Consider the following 19595-nt stretch of genomic DNA (forward strand, 5'->3'; position numbering starts at 1 on the left):
CTGAATTTAATGTAGACAACCTCTACTGGTAAAAAATAAAAACGGATAATGTACAGTTTATTAAGATGTCTTGAATATTTAAAAACATTTATTGAATTGTTATCTATTACAAAAAAGATCAAGTCCATCTCTACCGGATATGAACTGTAAATATACTATGTAAGACAATGCTGTAAAATGTATTATCTAATGATAATCAGAATTTTTAACTTAATAATAACACACTTACAGTCAGTCTGTCATTCTATCTGAGCTTCCTGCCCCATAATATTTAATTTAGATTTAATCATGTGCATGTAGTCATTTTCATGAGCCTAGGTCATATATATTTTCTGGATTGCACAGTTTGCAGCAGTTCATATTACTACTTTTAGTATGAGTGAGGTAGAAGCCCTAGTACATTTTTTTGAAGATGGCATAAATTACTTTCAAGAATGATGAAATTTGTAGAGCTGAATATTTGATCAATGATGAGAACAACATAAAATATTTCCTTATGCTTCTGGACATAAATTAATCCTGCAGCTCTATGCAGCACAGTCAGGATGAGAAGTGTCTCTCTGAGTCTTTTTGGCTGTTTCTTCCAGGTGGCAACCATGTCTCTGTGTTGCTCCACTCCTCCCTCCTTTTCTCTTTCTTATTTTTTGCTGAATATGCAGGCCCTGCCCAAGGTACTCCAACTGAAAAAAAAACAGTGGTTATTTGTTATTATTATTATTATTATTATTATTATTATTATTATTATTATTACCATTTAGCATTTCTTTCTAAAGCTGGCCACAAGATGTCACTATACACAAAATAATTATAAATGTATAATGATTGCAGGCTTTAACAATACCTGCATCAAAACATAGTGGATACAGGAAGAACTCCAGGAAGTGTTGACCAATTAGTTACTTATAAATAACTTCCTTATAAGGATCAATGAGTAAAAGAAAAACCTTGTTCCTTTAATAAACATTGTGTGTTCATTCATATTTTAAGTATTCTATTCTGTTTTACAGCCTCCACTCAAAGCCTATATACTCAATTTGCTGGTTGCTAAACCAGAAGTGACAGGGTCATGAGTGGGGGCTTTTTGAAGAACCCACAACCAAAGGAGTCAAAGTGGAAATTTAAGTAGCGACACAACGTATTTACTCCTACTATTTCTGTGAACTGGGCTGGGTTTCCCATTGGCATCTTAGAACAAAGAATATTCTTTAATGGTAGAGTGAACGTCCCACTGAATACTCTCTCTCCCTGTTAAGATTATCTTAATAGTAAGATGTTTTTGGAAAACTGGGCCTAGTTTGATTGATTACAATACCATGACAAACATGAGTCAATAGCGTATTACAGCTGACCTCATTTAAAAAATGTAATAAATTCTCTATATTATCCCTAAGAGTTTCCTGTCAGACAATGTACAATAATGTATGGGGCTCACAACCATTACACGTTTAAATATCTATGTTACTGTTGTATTTTACCTGAATGTGAAGATTGTGGTTGGTCAGAAAATACTTCTTCACTGTAAGAATGAGACAAACAGAAAGAGAGAGAAATATATAATGTCAGTATTCATCTTTAGGTCAAATGATTTTATGTAATAGCTGATTTTCAGACAAGAAAATAAATACAGGAAAAAAATTGCTCAAAATTAGCTGCTAAAATTAATTTCTGATCTTACCTGCTGGATGATGCTTCTTTTTGAATCAGCTGCATTTCTGAACTGCTATTAGTTATCTGCAAATATAGAATAGTGTCTTAAATTAGGAAAACATATAATGTACAATGTATAATAATGTATAATGTATAATGTATAATGTCGTACATTTAAGCCATTCAGATGTATATTTGGGCTGATACCCTCAAATCAAGAACACAAATACGAAAACATAATAAAAACATATCTATACACTAGATATATTTATGTGTATACAAACCCTATTGTCAAAAAAGTGGAAATTGTTGTAAAATAAAATAAAAACAAAACCTGTTAATTGTAAAAGAAAAAATGTCCAATTTCTTATAAGTTGTCACTGACCAACTTTATTTTATTTTATGAATATAAATAGAATTTGACGCCTGCAACACACTCCTACAAACTTGGAACCAATTCATGTTTAAAATTGTTTAACATAATTTACATTACATCTCCATTTTATTACAGTCTGTAATTGTTTGTAAACTGCGAATACAGACTGTTTAAGTTTTGCAAGTGGAAGTATGGCCCATTCTTACACTTGTTAGAATTAGAATTACAATCACTTTTGTGGCCATTGTGCTTGATACAGAGGATTTATTTTCTGTGCATTTAACCTAATCCATGCAGTGAAACACACATTTATACACACACACACATGCCCGGAGCAATGGGCAGCTCTAGCCAAGGAGCCTGGGGAGCAGTTGGGGGTTAAGTGCCTTTCTCAAGGGCACTTCAGTCATGACCTGCTGCCTCCGGGGATCACCTTCCGGTAACCTTCCAGTTACAAGTCCAGTTCCTTAACCACCAGGCCATGGCTGCCCATTGTCTGTCCAATGTTGGCAGAATGTTCTCTTCATGATACACTATACATTTTCAATAAAAGATATGGTCCACAAAAAGTCAAGTCAAGCCCACAAAGTGTGTCTATGAATACTCACTGTTTTAGCAGTTGTAGGATTAGAATTGTCATGCTGAAATAAGCATGGACTTCCCAGTAAAATACATTACCTTGATGTCAGCATATGTTTCAGTAAATTCCCTACATATATGGTTTCTGTCATATTTGGCACTAAGAACTCTGTTTTATTTTGAATACACAAAATAATGTGGACTCATTTGGCCACAGCACATTTCCATTGTCTTGTGAACCATCTGAGAAGTATTACCGGATGTTTTATTTACACCACTTTCAAACTTTCCACTCTAAGAAACTGAATGTAACTGTAGTTATAATTGAAGTGTTCATCAAAAGATACTCTGTATCAGAAAGTTCATCCTGAAACTGAAATTAGACAAAGTGAAAGCCAAATATAAATCTTTGCACCAAATCCTTCTATGTTCTATGGTCACAAGCTCATCTTATATGGACCAAAAAACAGTTTAAACATGCTGTTATCAGATGAGTCCATATTTCACCTGGTGGTCTGGTTCTCTGCAATAACAACAGAGAGACATACACTGGCAACTCTTTTTCCTGGGAAGTCCATGGTTGTTTCAGCAAGAAAATGATAGGCCTCGTTCTGCACATGCCATAACAGCATGGTTTTGCAGACACAGAGTGCATGGCATGACTGCTGATCATATATGCTACTTTCTTATTTTATTTGTACCTAACACATATAAGCTAAACCTAAAATAAAAGCAAATTATTTGGAGGCAGATTCCCTTGAAATTTTCAGTTTTTAAAGTACTTAACAAAAATGAAATGTGACTCACGGCAGTAAAGATACTCACTGATGCACTGTAGCCCTTGGTAAGCATTCCTCTGGTGGGAGTCCCGGTGTGAGGTCTGGGTGAGAGGCAGGGGGATGAGATAAATTGTTTTGGTGGAAGGGGAGGTGGTCCTAAGTTCGAAGTGGGAGCTTGGTACTCCTCCTGTGAGGCCTGTTATTGAAGTTGAAACAGGGTATTATTTGAGTAAAAACAGTTATACATTGATAAAACCTATGACACAAGTAGGATACTTTTTCTTATTGAGCCTACAGCAACATAGGCCACTCCTTTACATTGAATATTTTAACCTGGACTACATTGAGGTTAAAATATAACAATGAGGCACTATACAAAGCTGCCCACCTGAGATTATTTTTAACATTATGGGATAAAAATGTTATTAGGTTTTTTCCTATGTTATAAGCAATGTTGAACGGTTCAATTACTCTGTAAATTTATTAAATGTAACTGCCTAACAGGCACAGAAAGAGCTATATATAGCAATAAATATTTTTGGTATACAAACCCACACAAAAATAAATTTGGTCAAGGAGGAAACAAAAATATATAACAGGGGCCTTTAACAAATGTTTAAACTGTGCTACTAAAAAAGTGTGGTGTTTCAACAGATATCAGGTGTAGTTTAACCTGATGATCTATAATTGCTAACAATTCATAGAAGCTATTATGCCAGGTGGCATTGTGTCATCTGCATAATACAAATTTATTGGCAATTCCCTTTCATTCAGTCTTAACAACATTAGCATTTCTGACTGAAAACTGCATTTATGAAATATTCATTCATTGGCTGTAACCGCTTATCCAGTTCAGGGTCATGGTGTGTCCAGAGCCTACACAGAATCACAGGCAGGAACACACCCTGGAGGTGGTGCCAGTCCTTCACAGGGTGAAACACACTCACACATTCACTCACACATATGGACACTTTGAGTCACCAATCCACCTACCAACGTGTGTTTTTGGACCGTGGGATGAAACTGGAGCACCCAGAGGAAACCCACATGAACATAGGAGTGGGACTTGAACCCACAACCTCCAGGTCCCTGGAGCTGTGTGACTGAGACATTACCTGCTGCACAAATATTCTAGTGTGCAGATATAGCCTTACTCTTTTCATGGCAGCTAGTTTCTTCATGACTTGTTCCACATCCTCATGATCTTCATCCTCATCCTCATCCTCCTCCTCTTCTCTCCATTCAGCTGTACTTCTTGTGGGCAGATATGGCTCAATGAGGATAGATTCTGTCCCTCGGATGTCACAGCGGCAGTAAGGGCATGTGTGGCCATCTGATTTCTGAAAGGAACGATAAAACAACAACACAAAAAACAATGCACATAAAGAATTGTGCACAGCAGATAAGAGCTATCCCTTAGGGCCTCCTTTTCATCACAAAAAGGGCTGTCTTCAGATTGCACAATAACTTACAAATGAAGTTATTTTAAGCATCTCTGTAAGGTTCATTATTAGCTTATGCAACATGAACTTTATGTAAATGATTCAAAAGCAAGATAATATTCACTGGAAAGTACTGTTAGAGAAAGAAGTAGAAGCAATGCAGGTGACCTACTCTTCTGCTTGAAAATCTAAACGCAAGCTCGGGTGTGACAGTAAATGTGAAAGCAGTGGAAAATTAGCCACACACACACACAGTCACACACATACACATGCTTGATGAAGCACAGACAGGAAGTCAGGCCCAAGTGTTTGGTCATGTTATCTAATGTGTTTTTTTAAACAATACTGAATCTTTATCTGAGTGAAGAGCAGGGGAAACAATTTGTAGATTTGTTGTAGATCATGTGGTCTACAATATGTATGTATATCCTAAAATATATTTTCTCATTCAAAATTATATTCAGCATAAATGTTACATACCTGCCAACCGGTGAGACAAGGCTTGCACAGAAGATGTCCACAAGGCTGGATTCGTGTGTCCTTATCCCTCTCAGTACAGATTTTACACAGCTGAAACGTGCTGCCAATTTCACAGTACAATTCATACTGCTCCTGCAGACACACAGGATAGGAGAGAGAGAGAGAGAGAGAGAGAGAGAGAGAGAGAGAGAGAGAGATAGAGAGAGAGAGAGAGAGAGAGAGAGAGAGAGAGAGAGAGAGAGAGAGAAAATTACACTATTCTGAATGACCAAAGCCAGAATAGGTGAGTGCAAATCCCATCACATAGGTTATTGCTAAGGCAAAGTCCTGCTCAGTTTCTGGGGAAATGCAGTTTAAACAAACAACTGTTTTTCTTTTTAATGCTGTTATAATTTCCATTCCATTGTTCTTTCAGATGGAGTTCAGCTACAACATGTAAATATAACAGCACCAATGCTAATGTCAAAAAAATGTGAGTTTCCAACATGTATTTTTGGTTTAATCAAACAATGCATCAAAAAGAGACTGGCCCCATCTGTCTATCAAATGCAGGCTTATGGCACCTTCTCAAATCTGAATCCAATAGTCTATATTAAATATTCATTCATGCATCCACCCTTCCATCCATTCATCCATTAATTTATTCATTTTCTGAAACTGCTTCATCCTGTTTAAGGTTGCAGTGGGTCTGAAACCTTAGGGCAGAAAGCAGGAAAACACCCAGGACACGGCACCATTGCCTTAAAAGTTTTACTGAAAGCTTTACTGTTGTTTTATGGAAGCTATTCAAAGAAAGTTACCTCTGTGACCTTAACGCGACCCTTCTGTGGTGCCATACACAAGCTGGTAAGGTCAGGGTTCACATCACGTCCATCTGGGTACAAGTAGCTACAGATAAATACATTTGTATGATTATAATATTATCTTACATACTTCAAGTTTATATTTAAAAAGCACTACAATCTACACTCACCATCCCTCTCTGAATCCTTGTATTAGAGCTTGGTACAGAGGTATATTCTCTGGGATAGTTTGTATGATGCTGCCATCAATGGTCACATGACCAATTGCCCACAGGCCCATTCGTGTGCAGCTGGGACGGTAGATGTAGCTGAAAGCACAATGCATAAAGATCCTAAATAGTAATAGTAATATTTTCAGTCTGATCAACACATAACTGATGGTGTTTTGCAATTAATTTGCTAATACACACATTAGTTACTGGATATCTATCTAATGATGAGTTTAAATATGTAAAGTAACCGTATGTTATTTATTATTTTTTTGGTGTGTGTGATTTCCAGATGGATGGCATTCATGCATTATTTGACAAAAATACAAAGCCATAGCTACATCCTAAATGGCTGTAGCCCAGAACTGTATTAAACTTTTTATGAACACTTTCCGTGCATGAGCCTTTATTTTAAGATCTATGTAGTGAACTGTGTAGGGCGTAAGGAGACATTTAAGATTCAGAATATATTATTCTGGATTGTGCTTGATTCATATTACAGTTTTTTTCACTAGCCAGCTAACAGTCGATAAGTCAATGAATTTACTAACAACTTCTATCACAATTAATTAGGTCAAATTAAAACACTGATAACAAAGAAATGCCTTGTGTTGCTATCAGCAGAATACAAATCGCATGATGTCTACATTCCTTCACAAATGTATTTATTCTTACACCAGAATTATAGCAATTATTGCTGTTTTAATGTAAGGACACTTTCCTGTTCATTTTCCTTTTAAAAAATGTATTTGGCTATTTTATTAAATGCCACCTGAAATCAATTTATTTCAGCTTGGTAATTTATATTCTTATTAAAATCATGTCTGAATTCTATACATTAATATCATATTAATTAACAGAAAACATCATCACTGTGCAACAACAAGCAGAGAATGTCTGTATTTATCAGTGATATTGCTTCACCCCGCCCTCCAACCCCCATCTTTCATCAAGCAAAATGATTTGTAACTGTATGAAAAGAATATTTAATATGTCAATTTTCCAAGTTGACCTTAACATGCACTATGTTAACTGGAATTTTCTCACTTTAACTTAAAGCTTCCAGCATCCCTTACCTGCCGGGGCGGTGTCTGTGGAGTTCCAGTCTGGCTCTGACCTGGTCATATGTTAGAAAAGCCATGTATCCTGGGTGAGTCACAGCCAACTGATTCCAGTTCCTCAGCAGTGTTGACCAGGGCTGAGACAAGAACATGTTTATTGTGCTTACGCTTTCGTTTTAAATATTGTATTACATTGAACCCAAAAGAGGAGTTTTAAAAATTTTCATTCAATTAAAATCCAAACAGATTCAGTTGCAAAGCATTTGGAGAGGATTAGATATAATATAATATATTAAAAAGAATTCAAAAACCTCACACATGAATCTATGCAAAATCTCAGTGATATGCTTGTCCTTAGTGCATAATCATTTTCATTCATTCATTCATTCATTCATTCATTCATTGCCTGTAAGCACTCATCCAGTTTAGGGTCTGGTCCAATACAGAACACACTCAGAGTTGTGTACACACTGGAGGGGGTGCCAGTCCTTCGCAGGGCGACACGCACTCACACATTCACTTACACATTCACTCACACACTCAGACCTGTGGACACATTTCAGTTGCCAATCCTACCCCGTGATTTGGGGTAGGACCTGGACTCACCGCCATCCTGAACTCGATAAGTGGTTACAGACCATAAATGAATAAATGAAAATTCACATAGTAATTAGTAAATAGTAACTAGTTTTAGAAGCATTAAGTACTTCAATTCAGCATCTTCAGTTCTCAACATGTACCTGAAAGAGCCTGGTGAAGATATCAAACTCAAACACAGAAATGTGATCATTACAAGTGAGATCAACTGTTGATTTCAGAGCCATGGCCTCCATTCCCTCTTCAAAGCTGTGTACCCGTCTTAACTGCTGCTTAAAGCTGCTCCACTGAACTATACAACTAAGAGTGAAAGAGATCAAAAAAGGAAGTTTACCTCCTTACATTACTGATAGAAAATTGAACCTGTTTTTGAATACAAATGGCATAAAGAAAACTCACGAGAAATGCATTAATATGACAAGGCACAATAAAAGACAAATGTGAACAGTAGACTAGGCACAATAGAAGACACAAGTGAATGTGAGTATCTGGGGTTAAATCTGTCTCATTATAGTATCTGCTGATGCTGTTGCTTAATAAGCACCATCCCTGACTACACAAAATTAGAGTAAATACATGATACTGTACTCTTTTAAAGGCACATTACACTTCACATGCATAGAGAGCTTTCTTGTCATATTCACTCACTTGTATCCAAATGCTCTCCTCCAGAACTCCTTGGCCTCTGTCTTGGTCAGCTTGTACATATCACCCTGAAATCGACCTCCTGGAAATATGGCTCGTAGCTCCCACAACATGTGGCTGAACAGCAGAGAAAGCTTTGTCAAGTTTCTCCTGAAAGATCAACAGAAAGCACCATTACCTCAGTGTACATAAGAATTATTGCAGACATAACTAGATATCATGTATATAATAATGTTTCAAATAACACTGTTGGATAAAACTTCATCACTTCATAGACATATGTCCACACTTCCATGCATGTGTATTCTTAAGACAGAAACCATATACATATCCATATGAAAACACATGCATGCTAGCTACTACACACAGGAAGTAGCTCTCTGACATTTCCTGTCCTGAATCTATGTAGTTGTATGAAAAAAATTTCCACTGGTGAATGACCATGCACAGGTTTAAAGATGTATTACTGAAGTCACAATACTTTCAAGATGTATTACTGAGTTAAACCTATTTCAAAGGTATATTTTAAACATTTTAACATACATTCATGTATCTGTAAAAACAATTAATTTTTTAACCCGAATTTTAGCTGTCATAGTATCAAGGTACATTTAATAAACTAATTATCAGTTATCAGTTCTCTATTTACATTTTATGATATTGTACTCTGGTACATTTAAATATCCTACGTTTACTGCAGCATGTGTAAATATACAATGGAAAAAATGACTTGTTTTACAGAAATTAGATTATATAAATGGCTATCATGTACTTTCAAGTTTGAGCAACAATATTAGAGCACAGTGTCACTTCTTACTTGGCTGATTTGTTTCTTCACATATCTTCACTTACCTGGAGCATTTATTACTTAAACAAAAGTAACATTTAACCTGAAAGATTTACTATATAACACTGTTCTTCATGTTTGCATCCACACATCTCTTCTTGATTAAAAATACAATCTTAATTACATATTAACTAAATAGTATACAGTTATCTTGTTATGTATATTGAGAAGCAAGTATTAACCTAAGCAAGTATTCACTTAAGTATGTATAACCAAAGAATATATCAACTTTCCCCCTTAGTATAGTATTTGTGAATTTTGTATTTTACTGCTGAATTTGCATCAATCTGTAAATTAGGTGTAAGTTAGGAATCTCAGACAAACTGAAGCAGAGTGACATTCTGCAGTACAGTTTTTTAGCCATAAATTCTTTATCTTCATTATCATCATCATATGCAACAGCAGCTGGAGTAAGCATGGTACCAAATTTGAAATAGAATAGAACTGGTTATCTAAATAACCAGTGCAGAATAATCCTTAAAACTTTTTAAGCATCTGTCATTTTTCATAAAGACGGCACAAAAGCTCATCTTGAGCTGCATACTACAATAGGTTTTCAATGCATTTAATGGAAGCCACCTGCAGTGCATCATACACTCTATATTCTTTCTGATTTTCAGTTCCATTTTATCCTTTTACATTTGCTCCTAGATCTGGGCAGATGAGTAGACGTCAAATGTAATCTTGCTAACTTGGTCAGAAGTTGGTGAAAGGTCTTGTAATTGACCACCTCCGCTGAGATGTTTTTCCATTCTGCCACTTTGAGCACCCTTTTATGGCTTTCTCTTGGCTAGCAGTTTCCTGACCACAAAACTCTCACTGTATCTCAGGTCTTCCGCAGGCTATTTCAAACACCATGGTTTCTATTTGTAGAAAAGAAGTTCTGTTTCCATTGGTCACTATAATGACCTTATTTTCTATTCTAACTTCATAGTGGTTAAGTACTATTAATTTTGCAAATAAAGAAGAGTAAAGTGGTTGTGTTATTGCTCTGTCATAAGATATATACTTATAAGCACAACTATTTATATGAAAATATGATTTCCTTTTCAATGTACCTGTGAATGTACATCTTAATTTTACCTTTTCATAATTCCAGTATTATATATATATATATATATATATATATATATATATATATATATATATATTCATTCAACAGCAACACTCATTAATTAATCATTTATTGTATCTGACATAATCTGTTTACCACATGCCACTGATGTGGCAGTAATATTATGTCACCTAAAGTATTCAATTATTCAGTTTTCAGCTGGCCTTTTTTATTATTATTATTATTATTATTATTAATTTTTTTTTTGTTTTATTCTTGTAAAAAAGAATAGCTTAATTTGACTCAAAATGTAACTACTTAGTTCAAACTACTTATATTCAAAACAACAATCCTTACGATTTTTTATATGTAACTGAAATCAGCATGGTTACTGAGTGGGGAGGGGACACAATATCATAACAAATGGTATATACATGTGTGATCACATCGGCAAAGTCTAATAGGCTATATTAATTCTAAAACCAGAGAGGGCAGGTAGGTTTTTGAAGAGTTTTTTATTTTCTGGCCACATCACATGTCTTTATGTACTTAAGCCACTTGCACATGTTATGAAAGCATATCCTGCAACTTTTGCTGGTATCCAGAACATTCTTAATGGCAGTAATTATAATAAGTATCCTGAGATGGATAAGCGGTTACTGACAATGAATGAATTGATGAAATAATTACTGGAGAGCTCACAAACCAAATGAGATCATGACAAAGTTAAAACCAGAAGTAGCATTGCCTTGACTTTTGAAAGTTAGTGTAATAACTCAAAATGGGGCTGATTTGGCTTTTTTCTTACTGTACAGGTACTATTTTATGTTTATAACGACAATCTGCAAAAGTAGCCAGTAAGGCTATCATTGAACAGCAAATTATCCAGTGTAAATTATTACACTAAAAGTGTTAATTTAACACTAAAAGTGTTGATTTAACACTGGTGAATATGCTGTGTGCTCTGAATTCCGTTACCTTTAAATTAATATACCTTTGTTACACTGTAGGAAAGTACAATTGTTTTAAATATATGACAAGTTAAATTGCTAATGCTGTTTATTGTTTTCTCTGTTGTCTGGACTAACATATATATATATCACATTGCTATATCTCTGCTTATAGCCACAGTGTTTTATATGGTGTTCATTGTACACAATGGTTTATTCCATATTGCTACACTTCAGTGAAAGTCTTGAGACTCAATCTTCCCAATTTGTAGTTTATAAGTTTAATTTCTTCCTGTCTAACATATAATGCACTGTACGTGTGTAGTAGTGGTAGACTTTTAATTTGTTAAGTGCATTATATAAGGTAACAGAGTGCTACTTGGGACACAGCCTGTCCCTTTCCCTGGTTTTGACTTAGCTCTATGTGAATACTCCATCTATTCTGATTTATCCACTCAGGACAACGTACATCACAACGAACATTTTAAAAGTCATCTTCTAAAGGCTCGGTGGAAATAAAATTCTCACCAGTGGGTCGCCTAATCCTAAATTCCCAAAGTTTACAGATTGCCTCTTTAAGTAAATAAATTTAGCTGCATGCAAATAATTATCCAAATTATGGTATTCAGGACAGATTACAGGGATATTCACTCTGTGGAACAAAATCTTCTATTTGCATTCTTGACATGTTTCATTTTTCTTTCTTGACATGTTTTTGACATAATTTGTGACCAGATTTCTTATACAAAATGTCAAAATTTTAAAATGAGAGAGTCTACCCTGAATCACTGGCTGTAAAGCACAAACACACCCTGGACAGGGTGCCAGTCCATCACAGGACATAACAGAGTTATCCAATATGAAATACATGAAATGGTCTTTAGACATCAAATTTGCAACCCATTCAGCCCATTGTAAAATATAAAGTAAAAGTTGTTTAAAATAGTATTGCCAGCTGTCTATTGCCTTAACCAACTCTCAAGTCAAAACATGGGTGTAATTTTATAGTGTTGTAATTGAATAGTGTTGGGGTCAAAAATGTGGACTAGGATTTCATTGAGTTTAGTTGCTCCTGAAACTACCTTTAAAGACCCAATTACTCTGAAAGATTCACCAAAGATTATGACCTTGTTTCTCAAAAGTAATACGATCATTTTGATTTGATAAAAAAATATATATATTAAAAATTCATGAAACGTTGGTTGTGTGATATCAATTATATCAGCACTTTGTGACAAGACATAATGAATGTTTCCAGATTCTGTCATTAGACATAAGCCATTTGGTTTTAATGACAAAAACAAGCTATATAAATAAGATTATTGGAATTTGTATTTACAAAAAATATGCAAATGCACACCTTCTAGAGGTAAACCTACACACCAATTATGCACATCTATTTCTCCTCCAAAATACAGCAAAGAGCGACACCATTCATTAGCATGAAATAGATAACTAGTCATATTAAGCTAAACTATGAGAATGTTAGTATTTTTAAAAAGGCAAATTTGTGTTTAACTGAGGGCAACATAAACAGAAAGTTGAAATATACAAATCTGTCGTCGCATGCAAATGCAATATTTTATCTGCAGGAAGCTGTTATGTAAAATATTTTCAAAGTATACTTTCAGAAAGTATTGTGAAGCTGTCCCTGCATCCTCAGCATAAATTAAGCAAATAATAAATTTAATAATATAATTAAATTTAATTAAATTTAATAATTAATTAATTGTTACTCCTGTGAAATAATAACTTAAATAGAGGATCCTTTCCTAAAATAGCTTTACTTGAAGTGCAAATTATAAGGTTAAGAAACTACTCAGGAATTTACTACATCCCACATCTATGAGCATAGCTATTGATGTGTGATCCATCACAAAAAAAGTACACAGGATGCCATGAATGTCAACTTATAAACAAAAAAAAAGATTACAAACTACATATGATTACAAAATGCAGCCGATTAAATCATATTTTCACAAATACACTTGAGCAGACGTAAAAGAATTATTTGAATACACAGAGTAAATGGAACTAGTTACAGTGCTTATTTGTCTGTTCTGATATGCAATATTGCATTACATCCACACTTCACAAAAACAATATATGTAATATCATATCAGATCATAGGACAGCAGCATGTAACATTATGCATTCCCATCCTCATTTTAATTTTTTTTGTTAATTTGGTTTAAATGCTAAAGTTAATGAATCTGAAATTTGACAGATCAAATGCATGTAATTGTCACGGTGTCTCCAGACCCTACCACCTTCATTTTAGGGTTTTTTTTATGTATTCATTTATTAACTTTTTTCACAGTTTTCTTTTCTAAATGATGTTTCCTTTGAAACACTTTGAGTTGCATTCCATGTTTAAACATTTACTTTTTTGTATTTTTCCTCACTATGTTAAAGCAAACACAGAGCAATCGAATTGAAACTTACAGTAAGGTTAAAATTCCATGTGTAGCATTCAATAAGTAACAGCATGTCTGAGCTTAGACATAATGCCAAGTTACTGGCAAGTTAACTGCCAGAAGATTCTCTCTATTAGCATCATAATGGCCAAGGCGTCCAGTACTCACAAATGGGCCATTAGTAGTCAGAGTAGATCAGCAGCTTGGCCCAGTCTTAGTGAAGAGCAGGCACAAAACAAGGATGCTATTTTCAATTTATGCTGGGGTTAAAAAGGAAACAAACCAACCACTTTGGTTACTGATCATGAATATGAACACCAAATTATTGTAAAAGTGGTTGAGAGGCAATCTTTTGAACAATTCGGCTTTACCCTTGAATTACTTTTTTCTTCTTGACACTTAATATAGTTAAATTAAATAATTAATTAAATTAAATGAACATGGAAAGATCTACAAAGTTTTTATCCATTAAAGGTGTGTTTTAAGACAGGTACTGTGGTTCTTGTGTAATATTTACAGGATAAAAGGCACTGCAAATGTTTGCATTTTAACTAGTTGCAGAATGACATTTTCTGTTTGTTTTTAACATATGTTACTCTAAAATTCTCACAGGAACTGTGATGATAAAAATGTGTAAAAAAATAGCTCTTTTTCAAATCTAACAACAAACATAACATTTTAAATGCCTTCTCCTCTTTTCAGTTTCAGAAATTTAAAAATAAAATAAAGCAGTGTTCTCTAACACTAACCATGACATTTATATATCTTGTAACAAAACATCCAAGATGACAGTACTGTTCAAAGGATTTAGGCAGTAATGAAAATGGTTTAAATTACTATCTCAGTAGTAGGGTTTTTTTTTTTAGTTTTTTTTTTTTTCAGAAAAATATATTAGAACAAATATAAGATTAGAACAAATAAAATAAATATAAATTAATCGTAAAAGAATAATTAGTTGTTTTCAATAAAAATTTTAATAGTTTGGAAGACATAAGAACATATGTTTGGTACCAGACGAGATCTGTTTTATGTCATTAGCGGCACATTTGACTTAATATAAGGAAGGATTCATGTGCTGGGTTTGGCACTGAATGAAAACTCTAAATATTAAACCAACATCAATGGTTAAACTCACTGAAAAATATAAACTTAATTGTATTGTTTAAAGGGACCGTCTATGATTTTGAGCTCTGTGTGTTTTAATGTAGAACAGTGTGTTTGAGGGCAAAAATGACCGTTGTTTGTAGGTGGACTAAGTTTAAATTGTCTGTACATTTTTATTCACGATTTGAATTAACACAGAAAATAATTTGTAACTGGAGTTGTTTAGTTTTGTAGCACTTTCAGTAATGCAGATAGCTTTCTCCCAAGTTTGGAGATATTTCCACCTTAATTGATCTGAACTGCAAAAATAAATGAATATTACCCACCTATGGAGCAGGAATAGAACAATATCCTCATTCGGTTAGCTCTTTTCAACTCTTGGAGTTCTCTTCATTGTCTAAAAAAAACTCCAAATGCCTGTGCCATGAGCAGAGAGAGAGAAAGCCTAGCCTACTGGACCGAGATAGTTTTTTTTTTTTTTGCTTATTTACAGACACTGGGGCTTTGTAAGCACATAAGACCGGTTTCAAGCACACATACGGGAGGGCTAGCAAATGATGTAAAAATATATATTTATATATATGAGCAGCACAAAATCAGCACAAGTAAATGCAAATCAAATTCAAGCTGCCACATGACATTTCCTTAACTATCAGCATTCTTGTCTCACCTGTAGCTAGACTTTTCCTCAAACATCTTGTCTTTGCCCTCTTTGAACAGCATGATGGCCCTCTCCGTCTTATCCAGAACGTGTCTTGCATGGATCTTTAGGTAGTCCCCCTCATCCCCCCGAGGCATAGCTGGGACGGTGTCCTTATAAGGGGCCCATACCTCTGTCAGGAGGTTTGCCGTCTCTGTCACTAGGTCGGGAAGATATGGCGGGCTATTCCTCAGACCTAGCCGAGAGTCCGTACAGTGCAAATGAAGTTTTGCCAGTCTTTTAAGGGCCTTGTTGAGAAGTTTACGGTCAGCACTGGTCAGGGGCTGAGATATGAAGCTGGATGTATCAAGATCAAGGCTTCGGCCTAAACCACCTGGATTTCCAGCCATGGCCATTAGGAATGTGAGGTGAACCCTTTCTCTGTAGGTCAGATCCAGTCGCCTTACACAAAGAGATGCAAAGGAGTGAAATATAGGCCCTGACTTTTGTCTTTTGAAGATGTAGCATGTGTCTAGGAGGGAGGTGATCCTCAGTAGTTCCGGTTACCAATCACTTCCCTTACACAGCAACAGTAAGACTGGACCTGTCTTTCTTGGTCCAGTGATGGATTGTGACTCTTCTAATAGCTTGTAAATTTACTCTTGTGGTCTTTAATTTAAATATTTATCAATTTTAGCATGGGTGAAGTATTTGCGGGGTCATCTATTGCTCACCCAACAGTTATGTAGCCAAGTAAGCATATGTCCAAAGTCTCTGTTTTTCACTTTGCATGCACATAACAATCCTTTAAACTATGGAGAAGAATCCAAAGATATTTTAGACAGCATTGCAGGTCATGTAATTGACTAGTTTGGATAGCAGTTTTTTTCTTTCCAGAGCTTTGCTTACCATGATGACACTGCGTAATTTTCACTTTATGAAGTCTCAAAATCTGTTGCATAATCCAGTTCAACCCATGTCATATACAACCACCAGTCTGAACAAATGCTGAAAAGTGAACAACAGAGAAATAAAATACTGTTCAAGAAGCAAAGAAAACAGCACAGCAAGCCTATAAATAAAATCACCCACGTTAAAACAACATTAAAGATTTTTACTCAAATTCAACCGTTCCAATAAAATCAAAAGACTTACATTCCAACATGATGAGCTTCTTTCCTCAGAAAACTGCAATGTAGACACCATAAATTTACACACAGGAATAATTTGAAAATGCTTTCTGTTGCGTGTTAGGGCACACTCCCTCCCCTTCACTCTCTCTCCACCCCTTAGTCACAATCTCTTACAATCAGTGACACCCATGTGGTCTCACTTTTCACTTCTGCTGTCATCTCTTTCTGCTCTTCAATCAATAGTCTTAACAATGCTGCCAAAATAAAGAAACTCACGATATGCCCAAGACCGGAAGGAGAGTAGTCGTTGACACTGGTGTACCTCTCACTTTATCTCTCTCTCTCTCTTTCTTTCTCCCTCTGTCTCTCTCTGCCTTTCATATGTACTGACTCTTTGATCGGTTTCCGGGTAGCAGGCAGGCAGACAAACAGGTTTGTGCAGACCTCAAGAGGCCAAAGAGAGAGGATGTCATACAATAACAGAAATGTATAGGCCACCAACAAGGAACCACAAAGAAAAAAAAAAAATAATAATAATAAAACTATTTTAAAAAATAGTAAAGGGGTTAAGGAATCAGTGGCTGGCTGTGGGGTAATAAGATTGGGGTTCTGAGACTATTTTTCTGAGTCAAAAATAGATTTTTTAATGTATGATGTATGTGTGTGTGTGTGTGTGTGTGTGTGTGTGTGTGTGTGTGTGTGTGTGCGTGTGGAGACAGTACATCATCCATGGGTACAATTATTTTAAAAGGTACTTTTACTTTCTTAGCATTTAAGTAGAGGGCATTTTGATGCACAACAATGTGACTCATGATCACAAACCCAAAAATCTATTGATTTCCTCTCAAATTTTAAAAGGGTCTTATTACTAGAATGAGAGAAACTACTATGGAACTTACATCACCTATTGTAGTCAAGTCTCTCAAAGTGACTTATGAATTATGAAACTTTATTGCCCTCTAACGCACAGAATTTGTATTACATCACCAGATCTTTCATACATTCTGGCAACTTCTTGCCATAAAATAAACTAGTACAGTGTATGGAGGACAACAAGTAAATGAATTAATAAATGGAGGTAATAAAATTGGAAATAAAGAGAGGAAAAAAAGAGGAATGTAAAAACAATAAATAAATATATATATAAGGGACAATTTTGGGGGTGGGTATAATATAATTTATAATTTGTATATTTATGCATATTTTTTTAATTTTGTGCATTTATTTATTACTTAACCTGTGTATTCCTATATTTTTCCTATATTTTTTCCTATATTTTTATATTATTTACTATTTTTTATTAATTCTTATATTATTTATTTTTTTTAGTTATTTTCTGTATTTATATATTTAACTTTTGTATGATTTACTTATTCATTTATTTATTCTTTTTTCATTTATTCATTTATTTATTTATGTATAATGTGTTCTGTATAACTGTTTATGTATTTCCACCTCAATATATGCTAAGGAAGGGGGCAAGTCCAGAACAGAGCAGTTGATTCTAACTGACGTGGTCCAGAGCACAAATGTCTGAGCAAAGTTTGGTGTCTGCTCAGAGCTGCTTGCCAATGTGCAATGTGAGCGTCCACTTGTTAAGTGTGATGCCACGACATTTCATGGGTCCAATCATGCCTTCTTTCCCATGTTATACATTCATAGACATGTGTTCACTATTTCAATAAAGCATTAACAGTGTTCACATTGATTGCTCTTTTCGGTGGTTTGTGTTCAATTCTGACAAAAACTCAGCATTTTAATTTTTAAATGGAAATCGGCGCGTATTGTTTTTCTGGTAAGAGACAGAGTGACATTAGATCAATGTAATTATTATTTGTTCTTTCATTTTGGCACATTTTCCGCACGTCTGTTTTTAAAATATTTTCACGTGTATTGCATTTCAGTTAGATGTTTATTTTTGAAGTATCATAAAATGTAAAGCAATATCCTTGTGCACTGATTACACTTCAGATGATTGTATTCAATTCTGAAACACAAATTCAGCATGTCATTTTTATTGGATAAGCAGTTTCAGACAATGAATTAATGAGTGAATGAATTAGTAAATACTATTCATTCATATACACCGTTTACGAATCTGAAGATGTCACAAATCACTCACAGAGGGTGAGAGTCAGTTGGAGATTTATTAAACACAATACATGAAGCGAGGTCAAAACCAGAAAAAATATTCCAAAACCCAAAAATCAGTATAGCGAGATAAACAAGTCCAAAAACACAAATGAGTATCGGCAAAAAGTAAAAAACAAAACAAAGCCGTAGCCTGTTTAAGAGATAGGTGTCTCAGAATTGCAGAAATAGCTCAAATTATACTCTGCAACTATGTAATACTTTTACCTTAAAATTATAACTTCAAAAGCATTTTGCTTCAATGACCCGATAATAGGGAGAATATGTCATTGCTACTCTCAGCTTGGCTCTATGTAACTTTTGCAGGAGAGTAGGAAACCATTCCTTCCCTCCCCTCTCTACCAATTTAAGTACAGTGCTGTAAAAATTAATTGCACTAGGGGGAAACCCAGGAGCAAAAAAACCCCTCCAAATCTTACCTTACAAATCTTGCCCTACAAATCTTATCCAAATCTAACTATGTTCTGATGCAATTATGCTTTTGCTTTGACTCAATGCAGAGCCTATTCCGTAACCTGCACAAGTGTCCTTTCCCATTGTGAAAGTTTACACTTGTGTACTGTCATCTGCGTCACTCTGAAATCACACTGCCAAACCACTAGGGCTGAATTTCAAAAATCTTTTTCAACCCTATGTAGTACACAATGTAGTAGTGTAGTGGTATTAGTTTTACAGATCTTT

The 19595-nt window shown here is 34.9% G+C and overlaps 1 protein-coding gene across 2 annotated transcripts; it reads right to left on the bottom strand.

Moving 5' to 3' along the window:
- Positions 1 to 40: 40 nt before the first annotated feature.
- Positions 41 to 16899, bottom strand: cblc (Cbl proto-oncogene C, E3 ubiquitin protein ligase). 2 transcript variants are annotated; one of them, XM_066683647.1, is made up of 14 exons: positions 16786 to 16899; positions 16540 to 16638; positions 15661 to 16092; positions 8622 to 8768; positions 8117 to 8273; positions 7392 to 7513; positions 6277 to 6414; positions 6104 to 6191; positions 5304 to 5435; positions 4536 to 4721; positions 3428 to 3577; positions 1676 to 1731; positions 1476 to 1516; positions 41 to 680 (listed from the first exon to the last, which is right to left on the bottom strand). In XM_066683647.1, the coding sequence occupies exons 3-14, from the start codon at positions 16044 to 16046 to the stop codon at positions 541 to 543; spliced, it is 1743 nt and encodes a 580-aa protein (XP_066539744.1). In that variant the 5' UTR covers positions 16047 to 16092; positions 16540 to 16638; positions 16786 to 16899; the 3' UTR covers positions 41 to 540. The 2 variants fall into 2 exon arrangements, with proteins under 2 accessions (XP_066539744.1, XP_066539743.1); XM_066683646.1 differs by having other exon boundaries at positions 15661 to 16638.
- Between the last annotated feature and the right edge of the window lie 2696 nt (positions 16900 to 19595).

The sequence above is a fragment of the Hoplias malabaricus genome, chromosome 10 (assembly GCF_029633855.1).
Source record: "Hoplias malabaricus isolate fHopMal1 chromosome 10, fHopMal1.hap1, whole genome shotgun sequence".
In the NCBI taxonomy this organism is placed as follows: Eukaryota; Metazoa; Chordata; class Actinopteri; order Characiformes; family Erythrinidae; genus Hoplias; species Hoplias malabaricus.

Excerpts from the sequence above, each read along its gene's own strand:
- cblc (XM_066683647.1), bottom strand. The coding sequence starts at position 16,046 with ATGGCCATGGCTGGAAATCCAGGTGGTTTAGGCCGAAGCCTTGATCTT. Across the intron at positions 1,517-1,675 it reads AAAGAAGCATCATCCAGCAG|TGAAGAAGTATTTTCTGACC; the intron begins GTAAGATCAGAA and ends TCATTCTTACAG. Across the intron at positions 681-1,475 it reads ACCACAATCTTCACATTCAG|TTGGAGTACCTTGGGCAGGG; the intron begins GTAAAATACAAC and ends TTTTTTTTTCAG.